The sequence below is a fragment of the Chaetodon trifascialis genome, chromosome 19 (genome assembly GCF_039877785.1).
Source record: "Chaetodon trifascialis isolate fChaTrf1 chromosome 19, fChaTrf1.hap1, whole genome shotgun sequence".
Taxonomy (NCBI): Eukaryota; Metazoa; Chordata; class Actinopteri; order Chaetodontiformes; family Chaetodontidae; genus Chaetodon; species Chaetodon trifascialis.
Window position 1 is genome coordinate 16,750,655 of NC_092074.1, and position 19,377 is coordinate 16,770,031.

A 19,377-nucleotide genomic window follows, 5' to 3' on the forward strand; every position below is an offset into this window, starting at 1 on the left:
TCGAAACACCTGTGGAGGTTGCGCAAGGAGGAAGAGGACAAAATAATCTGAACACCAACTGAGCCGAAACATGAGGTTATCTGTGATAGTCTCTCTGTTTTTGACTCTGGGATTATCACATGCAGTTCATCCGTCGGTAAGTCTTATTTATCATATTACATGTTTAACGACGCCAGTGTGGACTCACCTTTCTCACTTCCTGTTACAGTACGTGTGTCAAGGTGTGTTTAGTTTTACGACTGTATTGTTTATTGTGCTTTGGTTTAATATTTGAAAACTTAATTACTTTTACATATGTAACATTGGTCTATTTCTCTTCAGTGTCCGTCTTCCTTCTTCTTCTTCTTCTTCATGTAGAGAGTTGAAGATAGTATGATTAATCAAAGTCAGAGGACAGCACACTGTAGATGACTGAAGCTTGAAGCTGTGGTTCTGCCTGACAGGAAACATAGTCCTACTTATCATTGAAAAAACTACGATACCAGTACCAATACCAGTACTCTTAAAGTGAGTCATTTGATAACTTTTTTATTCACCATCTATCATGTGAATAGAAGCATTCAGTTGTGTAAAGTGCCAGTATTACAGAAATATATCAGAGTTTATTTATGAAATGAATGTAGAAATCTGGAGTATCAAATATTCACCCCCTGTAGTACTGAATTTCCTCTGTGTGGGATCAATAAAATCTTATCTTATCTTATCTTACCTAGGCTGGCTTGGCTGTAAACCTCTGAACAGATTTCCAGTATAGTTTCAATCTAAATGCCCCCTGTGTAATAAAATATTGCAGCTTAGCCAAACATTAAACTGCAGCTGCATAAAGACAAGTGGAATACGTGATAAGTGGAAGAAGAACCATTTACTTGGAGAGAAATGTTTTTAGCTTCATGCTGAGCTTCTACAGTTTTGTTCAGCTCATCATACCATGGACGCTTGCTCATCTACAGTATTGAATTGTACTGTGTACTTGGTACTTAGTGTTATTAAAAAAATGGATTTCAAGTTTATATCAACTTTCACATCTGTCAGGACATAACATTTTGCAAAAGTAAGTGTTTGTTCAACCAAAAAAGCCTTCTGTTTTCATCCCTTTAAAGCTGATTGTAACTGATATTAATTAGAGCAATGGTGTAACATCTTATACCATGTTACTGTGATATTTTCTGAGACGGTAACCATAGCTTGAAAAGCACACACGGTTGCAAACCTACTTGCAGCATTATTGTTTTGTCAGCCACAGTGTCTTTTTGAGACAGTTACGTCAGTGGGACTTTGTATCCGAGACATGATTCATGTCTTTATCGCCCTCTTCAGCAAAGTCTTTCCCTAACCTCTTGCCTGTTTTCATATGCCTGATGATAAGACAGGAAACTGTATTGTAATGCAGTTCTGCAGCATCTGCATCTTTAAACATCCTCATTCCTTTTTCTCCATGAAGTTTTCTGCCCCTCCTGGAGACTTGGAGGGATCAGGCTATGACCTGGACAGTTCTGGTTCTGGTTCAGGGGATTGGTCAGAACAAGGTAATGCTGAGAGCAATGATTCCAAAATGATTTTGATCCACTTTACATTGTATGTGTTGTTGGTGCCATACAATACATTTCAGGCTCTCTGTTTGCTGTCTCACCAGGTGAACTGAGAAACATGGAGGTTCCTTTAAACAGCGAAGATGTCAGAATACTTGCAGTAAATCCATCAGGTAGAACCGAGAACACTTTCCATGTACGTATGACTTGTTCTCACTTAGTCTCAGTCTTTCTTTACTTTATACTGTGGACGACGGGGCAGGAAATAAACTTATGCAGCTGCTCCTTCTTCTGTCTTCAGGATTCTGCAGTCCCAACCTTTGTCAATACAAACTGGCCTGCAGAAGATGGCGGATCAGGATTTATTAATGTGGCAAACAGCAAGAGTCTGTTGGAGAGAGAAGAAGTTTTTGCTGGTAATTTGCAGTGTGATGCACTGAATTTGAGAGAGTGGCACACTGTGAATTTCTGTTCTAACTCAGCTATTTATGTTTCCAGGTGTTATTGCAGGAGGAGTAACAGGAGTGATACTTGCAGCAGCACTGGCCACATTATTAATCTACAAATGGCAGACGAAAGATGATGGATACATTCCGGGCCAGCAGAGAGCTTCAGACAAAGATTATCACAAACCCAGCAGGCAGGATGTTGTTTAATTGTCTGCACTTTTGAAAACCAATGTTTGTTTTGTTAGTGATGCTGCTGGGCCCATTTCTCTACCTTGGGAGGTGCTGTAAATTTATTTTTTCCTCATATTTTGGAGGGGGGGTGGGGGGGGATTACTTATTCTTGCACTTGATGCAAACATATCAGCTGCTGCTTGTTGACAATGTATTCATATTTATGATTTAAAAAATGAAGAATTGTCTTAATTTTACAGCTATTTCATTGCCTGTCTTTTACAAAGCCTACATGTTAGGCTCATTCCTATTCAGACCTCCTCTGCTGCTTTACGTCTCGCTGCCATTCTTTCCCAGGACACTTCAGCATAATGGAGCCATTGTTAGGACAGATGTAAATGAGAATGTCAATGAAATTGACTTGACTTAAAGGTACAGTAAGTGATTCTGAAGAAAGGTAGTTGGTTATTGACTCTCTTTCCCAGATTGTGAAATACTGGCCCTTTGGGACCCGAGCTCCCGACCCAAAGTGTCTATTGACATCTCCCTTATGTTAAACCCACATGTATCGTGGTCTTTCAAAGCTGGATGCAGGACTAATGACCTCAGTATTTTTAAAATCCTGGCTACAGCCCTGGTTGTACCAAATTTGATCATCTATGTTAAGTAGGGAAACCTCACTGTTATTCCCATGACAGATGAATAATCCATGTGGTATGAGATATGAATAAAAAATCTAATGGATGTATATTAAATGTAAATGATGGTTGTTTAGGTAATGATGATTAGCTGCTACAGTGTACCATGCTCTCTTGTCTAGATCTGTGCTATGAAATGTTTACTATTTTTGTATTCCATAATTTTAATAAATTAACTTTATAAACATTTTAACCCACAATGTATTATTTTATTTTTATAAGCATATATTGAGAGTACATGATATATAAACGCACTGTACGTATGACAGTCAGACACTTAAGATATCGCAGTGTTAATCTCAAGAATTCCTCTGACATCACATAGCTGTTTTAAGCATTGATGAGAGGGAACCCTACTCACTCAACACTTGTTTGTCCCACTCTTAGTGCATGGTGTATTTATGTATTAGTAATTACTTTGAGGTCACCTATGATATTTAGTTAGATGCACCATGTAAACACCATATACAGTAAAATAATAAGTCTAAGAGTAGGTTTTAGTTCATGGCACCTCAGTTAGATGGGGCCTCAAAATTAGGTAAATAATGCAAAGTTGCCTTACAATTTGCTTTGAATTGCAGTAATGGCGACACAATAATAAATAAACGAATTTGCAAACAATGAACTTACCACGAGCTTATTTCCTTACTGAGAATATGTGGGGCCCCTGAAGATCTAGTACCCTGCAGCAATTGAAAGATAATAAGTGGATCAGTTTTTTGTCAAGCTGCTGAAGCCTATTGGTTGTACTTGTAATTTCTTCACTGCTTCACTGCTATTTGTCCAAAGCCCTGTCATTTAAAGTTAAGCCTGTGGCCCCGCCTCTTCCGCCTCGTCAGAGCGTTTGTTTTTATCCGCGGTGTCGCGCAGGTCAGCAGGGAAGTAGTGGGCGTTCCTCCGTGTTCGTTCGCAGACTGTTGATGCTGAGAAGATTATTCTCCTCCAGGACCAGCTCTCCTGATGTTTCTTCCAACTCTTGTGGAGGACATGCACCATTTTAAGCCTAGTCGAGATAGACTGTACACCACTAGGTGTTGTGGATGTTGCCATGTCCGGACGGGGACCATCATCCTGGGAACATGGTACATGGTACGTGAAATGGTTGATGGTATTAGCAAGCTAAATGCTAGCCAGCACTGTCTATCAAATGTGAGAAGTTCCCTTAAGTAGCGAGTTATATAATAAATGTCAACGAGACAGGATAAACGGCTTCTGAGAATGCAGCAATTTTGACTGTTGTCGACTACCTCAATGATAGCTAGACCTTGCTTTTGACTTCCTAAATAACCGTTAAGTGTCGTTAATGTCATCTGACCGCTAGCGTTAGCAATATCCTGCTATCGTTTCGGGGCTCACTAGCTAAGTGTTTCTGTCGATACAACTCGCCCAACCTTGAAAATACTGTTATAAAGCCGCTGAATAAGACAACATATAGCAGTTGTCCACAAGTAACCAACACATTTGCATTATCTGAAGGTTTAAAACGTGATATTTTCACATAACGTCATTTGTAGCACATTAGCGCAAGCTAGCCGACAATCCGCCGTCATGGGAACATAAGTTAATGGTTGTCAAATCAGAACAAGCTTGACTATGAAGGAGTCAGCAGTAACATAATTTGCTAATAAGGGAAGCGGGTTAAAACCTTGTTTCCGTTTTAGTTATAAGGACATATTGACGACAACTGTTGAAAAGAGGAACTGTGGTCCATAGATACGGTGTGGTAGCTAACTGTTTGCTAATGTTGCAATCGTTGCCCTCTGCACGTTTCCTTCTTGCAGTACTCTCATTCAAGTCATAACTGAATAAATCCGCTCCACACCACATCACATAGCAGATGTTCCTGGTTTTGGTTGCATTTCTAAGTACCGAGAGTTTTTGCCCTCTGGACAATATTTGACATGTGAATCACTTGAGACATGTTCGTGCATTTCCACGATATCACTGTTTTCACAGTTATATAGCAACAGTTGAGAATGTCCATTAAAATCTGATGCAACAACCAGAAATGAAAGATTCTGGGGAGATTCACCTGTACAGTGGTGCCAACCAGTCATTAAATGGAGATATATGTTTCTGCTCAAGCTCTGGTTTGTTGGTACCCAATGTTAAGTATTAATTTTAGGGCGGGGGCTTGTAAGATAGTTGAAAAGACAGCAACGACTGCAGTTACTGAGAAGAAAGCAAATAACTAACTTCTAATTTTATATTGACTTCCAAATACATGCATTTTGCACCATCCGTTTCAGTTCATGCCAGCATGTGTAATTTCACAGTATTCACAGTTGCTTTTTTGTCTTGTGGAATTTATTTTTCAATAACAAGCTGTGTCCTGTGAATGCAATTTCTCCAAGGCCAATTATTAGTGTATGAAAGCTGGAGTGTCCTTGAGTCCTTGAATGGTTCCTTCTCACGACTGCATTCCCACATGACGATAAAGAAACCGTGCTTAAAAAGGGTGACAAATTGTTCACTGTAATCGCACTTCCTTCATCTCACCTCACCTCAACTCACCTCATCTCATCTCATCTCATCTCATCTCATCTCATCCATGTCTTGACTATTTAAGTTTCTTGTAATGTTGACATGAACTAAAACCAGCAGCTGCCTGTAGGGAAAGAATTTAATTTAAAATACATTTTAAACAGTATTTGGAAAAGTTTGTTGATTATGTAAAGCATATACAATTTGTAAGTAAGGTGACATGGAAAAACTACTGTGAGAGACCTTTTGAAAAATGTTTCTTTTCTTCCTTACTCTCCTCAGGTAGTTAACCTGCTGATGGGCATCCTGCTAACTGTAGCTGTGACCCATCCAGAGAATGTGCCCACTATTGACTTGCAGTATGAGGTCATCGACCATTACTTTGCCTCCGACAGGATGTCTGGTAAGTGGAGATCTGCATAAGAATTACTGTGAGGCCTAACAAACTGCATTAAAAAAAACACAGAAATTTAATTGGGATTATTAAGCATTTACACACCAAACACATTCTGTTATGGTGGGCTATTTAATTCTGCTGTGCTCAGGTGAAGACGCTTTGCCATCAGATATATCACTGAATAAGTATTCTCTGCATTTATTGTAAAGTGTCAGACCCATTAGCAGCTGTTATGTTGAGGTTCAACATGTGATTCATCTTCCACAGGAAGCAATAGTCCCTACTGACTGTAAGACAACAACACACGAGGACAGCAGAACATTGCTGTGCTGTGTGCTTGTAATGAAAATACTGTTTTGGTTTAGTGTCACTGGTGTTGTTGTTCTGTTGTTTTTTCTCAAGGGTTTCTGTTGGTCCTAGGTGTTTGTATTTATGTGTGCCAGGGCAAGGCTGGCAGGACCATCAGAGTGCTAAGTGCTTTCTTTGTTGCTGCCGGTTGTCTGGTTGGTTGGCTTGGTGAAGGCCTCTGATTTTTCTGAAACAGTGACTCAGCGGGAGAGGAGGGGAAACAACGGAGGTGGGTTGACCTTCCCACAGCAGGCTCATGCCAGCACGCAGGAGGGTGGTGGAGGAAGTCCGCAGCCCACAGAGGCAGTGTTGGCATAATAGTGCAGCTTCATCAGGCTGCACTCCTTTTATTCCATGTTTCAGGCCATGTTTTAAAGTTATTTAACTGCTAGAGCGAACATGGGAAAATGGTCTCTAGTTTTCGGTTTGAATTTATCCAAGTATTTGTTAATTAGAGTAAACTACAAAATGCCAAATATTCTCTGGTTGTAGCTTCTCACATTATGTTTTACACAACACCCCAGCTTTTTTTGGAATTGGGATTGTGCAAGTTGTGCTTGAGCTACTGAATAGCAAAGAAATGCCCCTGGACTGCATTGCTGCAGTGTTGCTCTCCCAAACATCATCTCTTCAATGTAACAGGCAGAACAGTTTGAGGAAGCGAGAGTCTGAGTGATGGAGAGAAAAGAGGATATGAAAGGCAGGCTTTTAATTATCCCAGACGGGGTTTATTGTGTCTTGACCAACACTACGCAGCTGAGAGGGGAGGCTTAATGCTCCCAAGAGCTGGCCTTTTAAAATGGAGTGAGCTGCAAAGAAGGAAGCCCTAGAGACAGTTCACTGTATGCAAATCACTGCTGCTTCAAAGAGAGCAGGCAAATATGCAGTGCATCCATCCACACTCACTGATATATACATCAAGGCTAAAGCTGAACTAACTTGTGATAAATCTTTCCCTACGTTTGGTAAATGTATGTATTCTCGCCTTTTCTCATGCAGAGAATGCCTGTGTTGGATTTGCCATCTCTCTGCTGATGCTCACTATCAGTGCCATGATGGTGTACGGAGCCATTACTGTAAGTGTGCACAGCGGATGGTGCCTTTTTGTAATTCTCTTTTGACAGCACATGCTTTATTTTAAAGAGCTGTCATGGTGTCTTATGCAAATGTGTAATCCCAGAATGTTCATGAATATTAAACGCATCACTCTGTAGTTGTATAATCATAGCAGTGGAGTTAAGAGGTAAGCAAGACCTAACAGGAAGGTCCCATCCTGTTACATCTTAACTGTGTTTAAAAGATTCCCGATGTGGTGGGAGTGTAGCACACAATGCTGTGTTCTCACCACCTGTCATCTTCACCTCACAGGCCTGCCTGATGGCATCAAGACTGACAGGTTTGATAGCCTTTTGACGTGGCCCTGCATTAAGCTGCTGGTTGGGATGAATGCACAGTTAAAGTATGACACACATATGCAGGCTGGGTACACAGTCTGCACAAGAGTTGTGCTTTAGCTGTGCAAGCACATGTTTCCTACAACCGCAGTAGAAACCCTTTTTCCAAAACAGTGTTGCGGTGCAGAGCTGCTGTTAGTGTCGTAGTGTCCCAATGAAATACCCTACATGTTTGAACCACGATCATAATATACCAAAGATTTTCAGTATTCTGCTACATAATGTAGGAATGGAGAGTGAAGTAGCTGTCAAGCCTGTGCTTGTGGTAGAAAAAACACCCAGAATGCCTGTAGAGATTCTTGCTAAGTGACTCAGTGAAAGGACCACTTTGCTGATTTTCAACCTTCTCTATGTATTTGTCACAGTAAGACATGCTGGTGCACACAGTTACAGTGTCAGCACTCCCTGTCTCTGTTGGCAGGCTCTTTTCATTTACCCCAAACCACATCTGAGCATGCACTCACAGTCTGAGCAGCAGGAAAATGTTTTCAATCTCTAATTAGACATTTAAACCAGGAAAACTGAGGTTGGCATTTTAAACTTGGAGCTCTAATGTTAGACTCTAAAACAATAAAAAGTATAGTGTTTCTGGTTGCTGCTCAGGCTGCGAGTGCGTTTTTAAAGAGCAATAGAACCAACCTCCTGGATACAGACACTGTAAATAAGAAGTGTGAGATGAGGCTGAAAAAGTAGGCAACATGGTCCTCGTACTCAGTGGCCTCAAACAGGAGCTGCCCTGTTGATGAGTTTACTCATAACATGTCTTTATCTCCACCTGTTTTCCTCAGCATCGTGACGGCTGGCTCATCCCGTTTTTCTGCTACCAGTTGTTTGACTTCGCTCTGAGCTGCTTGGTGGCCATCAGTTCTCTCACCTACCTACCCAGGATTAAGGACTACCTGGACCAGCTGGTCAGTGCCAACAGTCTCACCAGTCCACAGTCTGAATCTGCTGACACACTACAGAGGATCCAGACAACGCAGACATTAGAACTAAGCCTTGTTGTGTTTTTTAAAGGTTTAAAAAAAAGACCAAAGAGGTTTTTGTAAAGCAGTAAACACACATTAAGAATTTACATGAGGACCCTTTTTCCATGTTCAAAATCAAATGAGCTGCTGACTGCTGTTGTCAAATCAGTCTCCCAAAGTAATTAAGAAAACAGACCATCTGTTCTGTTTTGCACAACACTGCATTTTAGTTTGCATAACCTGATCTTTTCGGGATTTAAAAAATCCTAAATTCTGACTGCTATGACAGTTAGTCCCAAGGATATCACAATGTTGAAGTTTTGACATGAGATGACTACATATAAAAGGGTTTCACTGATTATCTGACGTTGTTCGCTGGTCTTTTCTTCCTCAGCCGGATTTCCCGTACAAGGACAACCTCCTCTCTCTGGACTCCAGCTGCCTGCTGCTCTTTGTGCTGGTCTTCTTCGCCTTCCTCATCATCCTCAAGGTGAAATTCTTGGTCATTCACAATTAAACCTGGTTTATTCAGTGTGTTACTTCATTGACATCCCTACCGTTCACTGACCCCTACAACTGATATGAAGTGTGGTACGATCCAAACATTTCTATTAATTTCTTCTCTTTGCTTTCCAGGCTTACTTGATCAACTGTGTGTGGAACTGCTACAAGTACATCAACAACAGGAACATGCCAGAGATTGCTGTCTACCCTGCCTTTGAGACCCCTCCCCAGGTAGACTCTTGAGATGCAGCAATATGTAGTGCTGAAGTAAAGCCAGCAGGTGGCATCTCGTCCACACTGTGACAGTCAAAGTCATTGCAACGACTACCTGATCATCAGAGTTTAGCCTGTCAGGAGAAAATCATTTATTACAGCTCAGTTCAGAGAGAACTGTGACTCAATGTAAGGCTCATCATTTCAGGTTTTATCAGATTTTCACCAGAAAACCTTTGAAAGAGGTTTAAATGTTTTCCTGATGCAAGAGAACACACTTTACTTCGTCTCTTAATCGATAAGACAAATTATTTTCAGAATTAATTAATTATTAATTTGTTTCTTTCAAAGTGAAAATAATGTAGACGTTCTGTTTTCAGTTCCTCGAATGTGAATATTTGCTGGTTTTCCTTGTCTTCTGTGACACACACTGAATAGTTTTGGGTGTTGAACTGTTGGTGGGGAAAAACATGTGAATATTGAAGTTTGAACTCTGGAGAAATAAGATCAGGATTTTTTTATTTTTATTTTTTAAGTATTTTCCTTACATTTCGCAGAATGAACGATTAATCTAGAAATGATTCATCAGATTAATCAATAATGAAAATGATCGTTAGCTGCAGCACACACTCTTGTGATCGGTGTGGTTTTAGACTTCTTTGCTGAGAAACATCACAGTTTGATGTAAAACGTCTGGTCTCCTGCACAGCGATCTTCATGTTTGTCCTCTTTCTTCTCCAGTACATCCTGCCCACCTACGAGATGGCCATGAAGATGCCAGAGAAGGAGCCACCCCCCCCTTACATGCCCGCTTAAAGCACCAGCCCTCACACACACGCACACACACACCACCATATGCATTCCTACCGTCCCTCACTGACCCTTGCTGAGCACCATGACCCCCTTACCCCCTCCCCTCTGCCCCACTGTGTATGTGTAAGGCCACTGAACTGTTCAACCCTACCCTCTGTGTTTCTATAGATCATCCTGGAGGTGTGAGAGGAGAACGGTGAGAAAGGCTGAAATCTGAATGAATGTGATGTTTGAAAAGCAACAGAAACTACCAGCCCCCTGCCCCGGCCTTTTTTATGTCTTAGTAAAAGGGATACATGTGAAAATTAAAGAGCTTTGAAATGCTATCATCAACCCAGCACCATCCTATCTATAGATTGATATATGAAGTGTAAAAAAACTTATGACAATCCACTTATTATAGCTCTTATTGTTGATTTGTGCCCCCCTCCCCGTGTTATTAAGACCTAGACTATTCCTGCTCAGTCTTGAATGGGCTCTGTAGCACTTTTTTGTCTGTTATTTATTTAGCTTTGCCGTGGTTCAGTTCACTGCCACCCCTGACGTTTTCGTCACTCTCTGCCGCCCTGACGTGTGAGCAAAGCTAGTGAGTAGTTTCCCAGCTGAGAGCCGGCAGAGAGCACTGGCGACGGATCATTTTTCTCTGCTTCTTTCTCACCTGACATCTGGAGCAAACAGCGAGTCTTGTGAACATTAGTAGTTGCATGCTTATCAACAGCCCCTCCGCCCCTCATTACTTTACTGGTAATATGATTTTATCTTAGTGGAAAAACATTTGACTTCAATAAACGTTTCTGAACATTTAGATCATCATGACTGCTTTGTTTGTGTCAGATATGCTGAAGTTCATCTGCCCTCAAGACCAAACAGCCACTTCTAGCTGCTGTTTTTTATCGCAAGACGCTCGTCCGCAGGCCACCAGTTGTCGTGGAAATGTCCAAAATACTTGTTCTTGGCTGTTTAAAGACTTTTCATCTGTGTCGGCTGATAAGTAGCAGGTCTGGATACTAACTGGAGTTTGAGGTGAAATAGTTTTATCAGCTGAGGTCAAGAATTTTGTTGTGGAACTCTTATGTCATTCAGAAAAGAGGATGAAAAGTAGACCACTGAGAACTTTCAGCCTGGTAAAGTAGGTCCAGATGGATGAATGTGAGGGTTTGAGCTCTTAACTCAAGGCTTTTCAAGAAGTTGTCAGGCGTGAGAAGCTGAAGTTGAAACAAATACCTGGCAGGAGAAAAGACTCTTCAGATGGGAAAAAAAGTGCAAAATGTGACTTAAAAAAGAGCAATATAGCAGCTTTTCTTTCTTTCTGACTGAATCTCAACTTTTCCCAATGTTGGCCTTCCTCACTGAATACAGGTGTAATTAACGTCCCAGATATGTGAAAAAAGAAAAAAGTACACTTTGTGCTATTGCTGTCATCTTCAAGTATTCTTAAGTGTACTCAAGTAGTCCCTGAGTAATACTTGAGTATACTTGAAGTGTAAATAATATAGTACTTGCCACATCTTTGTACAAACGTATACAAAATTCATGAGCGTTCAAGACACACTTGCAGTACAGCTGTTTTATATCACCAATGTGTTAAAAGTAAATAAAAATAAAAAATAAAGCTTCAGCGTTTTTTCCATCAGACAGCCCGTTACTGTCTGTCTGTCTGTAAAAGGGCGTTTAAACATCATTTAAACCTTCACAGCGGGAAATTAAAATGCATTATTGAATAGTTCACTGAATAAATTAGTAATTAGCTAAAATCATTTAGCGACATTTTTGGTTTCTGGTTAAAGTGTTTGGCGGAGGAAAGTGGTGCGTTCGCGGGACTCTTGACATTTGAGCGCTCCTCTGTACGTCCTCTGTACGTCTTCACCGTGGCCAGGGGGTTATGTCCCACCTTTGGACTGGGCGGACCGTTCGACGCGCCGGACTGAGAAGCCCCTCATATGTGGAGGCGGTCAGACCCCCGCTGAACTGAGCAAGACCCTCAGGGACTCAGAGCAGGTACCGGGCAGACCACCGGAGGACTCTCCGCATGCAGATATGATGAGGTCTTTCCTCTGCAGCCTGCTGTGCTGCGCCCCCCTGCTGCTGTCTAGTGTCCGGGCCACATACCACCTCAGTGCGGGGGACCCTCAGCTGATAGCCGCGCAAAGCTACGCACAGACCAGGAGTAATGGCCGACCCCCGCCCAGGACCCTGAATCCAGCAAGTAGGTTTGACTCCTATCCAGATTTTTTTTTTTTTTTTTTAAATGAAAGAAAGTTTTAGTTACTTTAGAGCAGCAGAAGACGTTTATGAGATTGTATGTATTTCATTTTAAAAATGGTAACAGCAGTTTTAAACCAGCAGTGATGGAAAGCAACTAATTACATTAACTTAAGTAGTCTAATATAAGCACAGTGTTCAGGTACTTGTACATTAAATACTTCTCTATCACTATAGTTCAGTGAGGGGTATTTTTTTACTCCAGCTGGTTACTTATCAAATCAAAATTTTGAATTAACATTACATTACATTTACATTATCATAAGATAGTGTATTAGAAGAGATCTGACATCTGACCCCTTATAAATAAACCGGTGTCTACCTTTTTACTTCCTGTGGACATCTGTGAGACATTTCCCCTCAAAACTTCTCCAGTGGTTTTGTTTAAATAACCGTATTAGGCCCAAAGAGTTCAAAGCCTTGTTCAGTGTAGTGGAGTAAAAAGTACAATATATATCTCCCAAACGTAGTGAAGTAGAAATGCATTAAATGGAAGTACTGAAAAGAAGTACCTCCACACTGTAATTGAGTAAATGTACTTACATTACTTTCCACCACTGCTTTCCAGTCACAGTTTGCTTACATTAAAAAGTGCGTATTGTTTTGTCTTGCAGATATTTATTTTAAAATTGTTAGTTTAAAATATTAAAGGCTAGACCTGGCCTAGTAACACCTCTCTCAAAATATAATCTAACCAATAGTGTAACAGGATTTTACTTCTTTCTCAAACTCAACATGCATGAAATCTGAAATTCTTCACTGGCTGTTTCACAAGCAGCGCTTGGGATAATCCCAGCTTGGTGCAAACAGCCCAGGTGGCTGAACTTTCGCTCATGCTTCAACTAATTATTTGTCTGTGTTGTATATTTCACTACAACTTACTTCACAGTGTCAGCTTACACAACTTCCCTGTTTACTGACTTTCAACATACTAATGTTCTCCATCGCTTTTCCTTTCTGGTGGCCCTGTAGTTCACAGAAGTGAGTACACGTATAGAGGAGGGTATCACTACCACTACCAGCCACCAAGGATCCCTCCACCGGTAGTGTATCGACCTATTCCTCTATCTCCTCCAGTGACTTACCACAGACCCTCAGTCCCCATGCCGCCATATCACCACAGATTCAATGGGCCAGTGGCACCGCAAATGCACCACATATACAAAGGTCTATCTCCACCTGTAGCTCACCATCCCCATCAAAGGTTCAAAGGCCCCTTCCCTTACAAATTCAAAGGTCCATGCCCAATAAAGTCACACCCAATGGTGCCAACAACACCCGTGCTACACCTCCCTACCTCCCGTCCGACTCTACCAGAACCAACAGTGCCGCCAACTCCGCCTGCAGCCACCGTGGTACCGGTGACAACCAACCTCCCAGTTGTGGTGACCACTGTGGTGCCAGTGGAGACCACCGCTCCTGTGACGCTACCGGTCAGTACCCAAAGCGGCTTCATCACCACCGTCAGTGCTGTGGAGACAGGTAGAATATTACCAGTTAGGTTTGCTTTGCAACCCAACCAGTGCTCCTTCCTGCTTTCCAGGTCAGATCTGTTTGTCACAGAAATATGCAAACGCCACTCAAAGCTTTATTTAGAGGAGGAAAGAGACATTTTGTGAAAGACTCTTATTCCCTTTCTTGTTGAGAGATAAGAAGATCAACACCAGTCTCATGTCTGTCCAATAAAAATGAAGCCAAAGTCAGCAGACTGTTTGCTTAGCCTAGCATAAAGACTGGAAACAGAAGAAACAGCTAGCCAAAGGTAACTAAATCCACTTACAGCAACCCCATATAGTCAAGTTTCCTCTCCACCAATCTCCTTCTCTCTCAGGTCATGTTTTGTTGTGTTCATTGTGAATCACTGAGTGTTTTTTTTTTTAGCTAAGCCATCAACCAAATCAAATCAAAACAATAGCTTTACCTTCATATTTACTGTACAGGCATATGAGTGTTGTTCTGTTCATTTAACTTCCTGCAAGAAAGTGAATAAGCATATTACCCAAAACATCAAATTATTCCATTAAAGCAAATGTTTGTTTGTTTTTTTATCAACAAGTAATATAACTTACTTTATGACAGTGATGTATTTTAGTGGAAGCAGACAAACGTAGCAGCTCTCCAGACTTGTTTTAAACAACCAAAGAGGATCAAACTGCAGAAATGTAGGTTAGTATATGTTTATGTGATTTTACAGGCAGGACTCCTAACACTGTCTCCATCTTTATGTGTGGGCATCAAGCATCCTTTTCATTCAGGAAATGAGATAAAAGGATACGTCCTGTGATAAGTCTGTGATGGACTATTCAAACACTGAAATGATACAGCATGAGATATGGCATGCTATATCATTTCACCGGAACCACAAGCTTTTAATTTACCACTGCAGTGATGCACAAAAGTTTCCTTTGTTACCATGAGAATGCGTATTGTGCATCCCAGAGTGTCCTGTGTACTGTTCTTGATTGTTAACTGTATGACTTTCATTGTGACCATTTAATCATCCGGCTTGACTGTTCCTCTGAGTGATGAACTGGGTTTTGTAGTGTTAAATGGACTCAATCCTGCCATGGTTTGGTTGATCACCAGAGACAGACTCTCAGTGCAGGAGCCGTCCCCTGGACCTGGTCTTCATCATTGACAGCTCTCGCAGCGTGCGTCCTGGTGAGTTTGAGAAGGTGAAGATATTCCTGGCTGACATGGTCGACACGTTGGACGTGGGCAGTGACGCTACCAGAGTGGCTGTGGTCAACTATGCCAGCACGGTCAAGATCGAGTTCCTGCTCAAAGACCACTTCAACAAACCCGACTTGAAGAAAGCCATCTCCCGCATCGAGCCCTTGGCGGCCGGCACCATGACAGGCCTCGCCATCAAGACCGCAGTGAACGAAGCCTTCACTGAGAAGTCTGGAGCCCGGCCTCGCTCCAGGAACATCTCCAAGGTGGCCATCATTGTGACGGACGGGAGACCTCAAGACCAGGTGGAGGAGGTGTCTGCCGCAGCTCGAGCCTCAGGCATCGAGATCTACGCCGTCGGGGTGGACCGTGCCGACATGCGCTCCCTGCAGCTGATGGCTAGCATCCCTCTGGAGGACCACGTCTTCTATGTGGAGACCTATGGCGTTATCGAGAAGCTCACCTCCAAGTTCAGGGAGACCCTGTGTGGTAGGACAAAGAGACCTGCGAAACCTTTTTCCCACCATTAACCCTGGTTCTAGTTCCTCAGTAAGGGGCACCTACAGTCTACAGGGGGTTTTGTTACACATTGTGGATCATTTACTGTGCAATTGCTGAATTAGAAACTCTGAAATCATGAGGAAAATACCAGATGCTCTCAACCCCACATGGACTGCAGATGTCGGCACTAGAACCTGCTTGCAGTGTAAAGTCTTGGGGCCGTGCAGCCTTAAACTTTCAGCTCATTTTAGTCATTTGATCACCGAGCAAAGCATCATTGTGGTGACTGCTTTGAATGAATCCCTTATTATTTGAAATGATATAAATGTGCAGCAGAGCCTCATTTTTTCAAACCAATCCAGAAACAGAGGCATCCAGGCTGATGCAGTAATGACTGGAATACACTCACATATGGACATATGCATAGGCTTTATTCTTTATATGACTTTGTTCAGTCATAAAACAACCTGCACATAATACACTTGTCCAAACGCACGTGTCTACATGTATGTGAATCCCCAAAATCACTTTGTTAGTGGTGAAATGTGTGAAAACATCAGTAATCTGAAGCCATTTGCCGATCTGATCTACAGATTTTCCCACATGTTTGCTGCACAAGAGCTCAGAAGATTTGGACAAATGAGATTCTGCTGTGAACTTGAATGTTTTCCATGTCTGATGTTTGTGTTGTCCCCCAAGTACTGCAACTGTCATTACTGTGGTACTTCAGGGTTCTGTGATTTTACCTGTGTTGTCCAACACACAGTGAACCTAAGCAGTTGGCAAATGACCTTGGCTGAGATGTGGTGAAGGTGTAAGAACGAACCAAGTTTTCCACCTCCCGTGACAAGTGGTCAAGTGCAAACCAAGAAAAACTTGCAAATCAAATTTTTTGCACATGCAGAAAATGAATCTCACATTGAATATTGGATAGTTTATTGTCCTTTGTTTTGCCGACACAGTGGATTTTTGCAATCTGCAGAGCACTGCCTTACCTAACACAAGCTACCTGCTTATGCTAGCACATGAAACTGTATCCATGCTGCCATCTTGACAGCACCACCCCTTCATCCCGGCTTGTTCTAGGTCTGGACCCCTGTGCCATGGGACATGACTGCGAACACATGTGTGTCAACAGCAATGCCTCCTATTACTGCAAGTGCCGGAATGGTTATATCTTGAATGCAGACAAGAAAACATGTTCCCTGAAACGTAAGAACAACCGTATGGACTCCTGCAGCAAATGTGACTTTTTGCTGTGATAAAAGAGCTAAAAGTATATGTGTAAAAGCTTTAAAAGCAGTCTGTGTTTGGCTTCTAAGCAGGGCTTCACAACATCACAACCAACTGGTGCATAATTCACTATTCATTGTAGCATTTGTTGGACAATTATTGGGTAATATTATAGAATTGAGTCACTATAACTGCATTATTCTTGGGGCAAAATGTAAATGATATTGTAGCATATTTTATGAAGTATTTATGTATAAATGTGTTTCTATTCGTGTGTGCTTTGGCAGCATCATTGGAAAAAGTAGAGTGGGTGGTATTTTTCCCTCTCTACATGATCTGTTACACTGATGTGAAATTTGCTCTCTCCTGGTGAAGAGGTGAAGGTGGAGGTGGTGGAGGATCCCTGTAAATGCGAAGCCAGACTGGCTTTCCAGAAGCAGGCTCAGGCAGCCATCCAGCAGCTCACAGCCAAGCATATCCTTCCTGTTGTTTCAGATGGAAGACATTTTATTATAAACAGTCTCTGCAGCACATTTCACTGAGGCGACAGCTGCTTATTTCTACCTGCTGGCGTGTAACGTAACAGTGACCGCCATCACAATCATTTAATTGTGCCTGTAAACGAGTTTCCTTGACTGGTCTCACTCGCCGATGTGTCTGGGAGAATAGAGCGTCTGGAGAACATGGTGGGCCGTGCTTAAAGCTGGACGCAGTGGTAGGTGATGACAGTTTGTTCTGGGGTGATTAGCAGTCTCCCACCCACCACACAGTTTGACCTTTGTTTATTTACATTGTGCAGAGACGGCTCGCTGGTTTGGACATGTGCTTCCTGTCGTCCACCCTCCCAGAGCTCCTGTATGGATTTCAACCACACATGGAGTGAAGCTGTGATTCGTAAACCAACATCCTGACTGCTGAGGACTGTTGAGTAACAGCATCCACAGTTGAACATTATATGCAATGTTTTTAAACTGCTATGAAAGCAACTTACACTATTGTGTGATGTGCAACAACCAAAGCAGACAAGCATAATTTTCATTGTTTCTCCTGTACTGTATTATGTATGTTTTTTGTCCTGTTTGTACAAAGTTGCATATTGTACATAGTATTTTTATGGAAATGTTAAATTTACGTATATAACAAGATTTTAACAGAAAAATGCCGTATCTCCTGAAGTATTCGGCTATTAAAATGTGTCCTATATTAACTATATCTGATTATATACTCTGTAGCAATAGTCTAACTAAAAATGTATTGTTGCAAGTTGTATTATGTGTAAAGGATGATAAATGTTAATCTTCTGTGTCTGTGAATGTTATGAGATGACATATAAGACTTAGAAATGTAACCCAGCAGACACGTTGAACAATAAAATAATCACAAAAGAGGCTATATTATGTCTTTTTGAGTTCTTAAAAGTGCAAAGAGTAAAATATGGCCAGGGTTTTAGTTTGAAACATTCAAGACATTATCAACAGAATATGAAGAAATACTAGTTCCAAACCCACAAAATGCCAAGACAGGAAATATTCTTACACCTGTTCTCCTTATTGACCAGAAAAATACACCCGTCCACCTTCTGAATTCAAGTTTCTTTTACCAAACGATCTTAATTGCTGAGTTAATTCATCGTGAAACAAGCTTCATTCAAACTCGACAGAATCGACATAAAACTGGCTTGTCTCGCCACTGTCTTACAACAGCCACAGACTCCTGGTCAGAGCAGCTGTAAATCACCTCAGCACTGTTTTTCCTGTCATCACACTGACCTCGGCTTCAGTCTCTGAGGCTGTGTTTAGTCCTAAATGGCCGTGTTCAGTGGGAGGCTGCTAAATTTTCTCATGAATACATAAATTACGAACAAACATGAGTTCTGATCATTCAGGTCAGATTCCCTTCATTAAAAAAGTATGATTATGGTAAATCCCACATTGAGTCTTGACCCTCAATGAAGATGAAGTTTCAGTTAGCACTGAAATCTATTAGATTTGACACATCGCTCTGAACTCTGTGTCTCTGGATACAAAAGAAGCATTATATCAGTCTCTCTTATAAGTGTAAGTTTCAGTGCCATATGTGTATTTCTGTGTCAATATAGAAAGGTAAACATAACGGTCGAGCTCTGACATTTCTGTTAACAATGTGTGATAATTTACTCTGGCAGTCAAAGCGCTCTGATATCTGAGGTCAGGTGATGATCACTTCCGAAACCTTCTTACTCAAAAACTCACATTCAGACACTAAACATGCAAAATAAAGCTCAACCAAAGTCTGAAATGTACCCATGACTGAGCAGAGCTTTAAATTTGACTGGTCTGAGGTGATAAATTAGTCTGATGGATAATTATTTTAATACCTCTGCTATGCCACCATCTGTTTTTGCACCCTGTTATCACTGTCATGTCTTTTTTACTATCTAGCATTAGCAAAATAACAGCAGGCAGGGGTCATGGTGTTGACCTCTGGAATGAGCTGGCTTGTTTGCCTGAAACAGCGCTGACAACAGAGCGTCTCTGTCTGCTCCGTCTGTGTGAGGTAGAGAGTCAACACGCCAACGTTTACCTCTAGTCTGGTTTGGATCCTCTCCCTCCTTCCTTTAAGCAGACAGCTGCTTTATGTTTGTTTGCTATTTCAGGGGCTTTCATGGTTACCGTGCAGCACAGGCGGTCAGAGAGGTGAG

The 19,377-nt window shown here is 41.6% G+C and overlaps 4 protein-coding genes across 5 annotated transcripts in view; 3 read left to right on the forward strand and 1 right to left on the reverse strand.

Annotated features, from left to right (window-relative positions):
- Window positions 1-19,377, reverse strand: part of LOC139347511 (mitotic deacetylase-associated SANT domain protein-like) — a 340,723-nt gene that overhangs the window by 269,754 nt on the left and 51,592 nt on the right. The gene's annotated exons all lie outside the window — the stretch shown is intronic.
- LOC139347965 (syndecan-3-like) lies at window positions 21-2,185 on the forward strand. The gene is made up of 5 exons (XM_070987870.1): window positions 21-136; window positions 1,442-1,526; window positions 1,634-1,725; window positions 1,831-1,945; window positions 2,028-2,185. Exons 1-5 carry the CDS (start codon window positions 71-73, stop codon window positions 2,183-2,185), a joined length of 516 nt encoding a protein of 171 aa, XP_070843971.1. The 5' UTR covers window positions 21-70.
- Window positions 3,709-10,833, forward strand: laptm4a (lysosomal protein transmembrane 4 alpha). Its single transcript, XM_070987797.1, has 7 exons — window positions 3,709-3,936; window positions 5,614-5,734; window positions 7,076-7,152; window positions 8,319-8,441; window positions 8,893-8,988; window positions 9,135-9,233; window positions 9,957-10,833. Exons 1-7 carry the CDS (start codon window positions 3,808-3,810, stop codon window positions 10,029-10,031), a joined length of 720 nt encoding a protein of 239 aa, XP_070843898.1. The 5' UTR covers window positions 3,709-3,807; the 3' UTR covers window positions 10,032-10,833.
- Window positions 12,050-17,239, forward strand: matn3a (matrilin 3a). The gene is made up of 4 exons (XM_070988082.1): window positions 12,050-12,234; window positions 14,877-15,452; window positions 16,551-16,676; window positions 17,073-17,239. The coding sequence occupies exons 1-4, from the start codon at window positions 12,066-12,068 to the stop codon at window positions 17,237-17,239; spliced, it is 1,038 nt and encodes a 345-aa protein (XP_070844183.1). The 5' UTR covers window positions 12,050-12,065.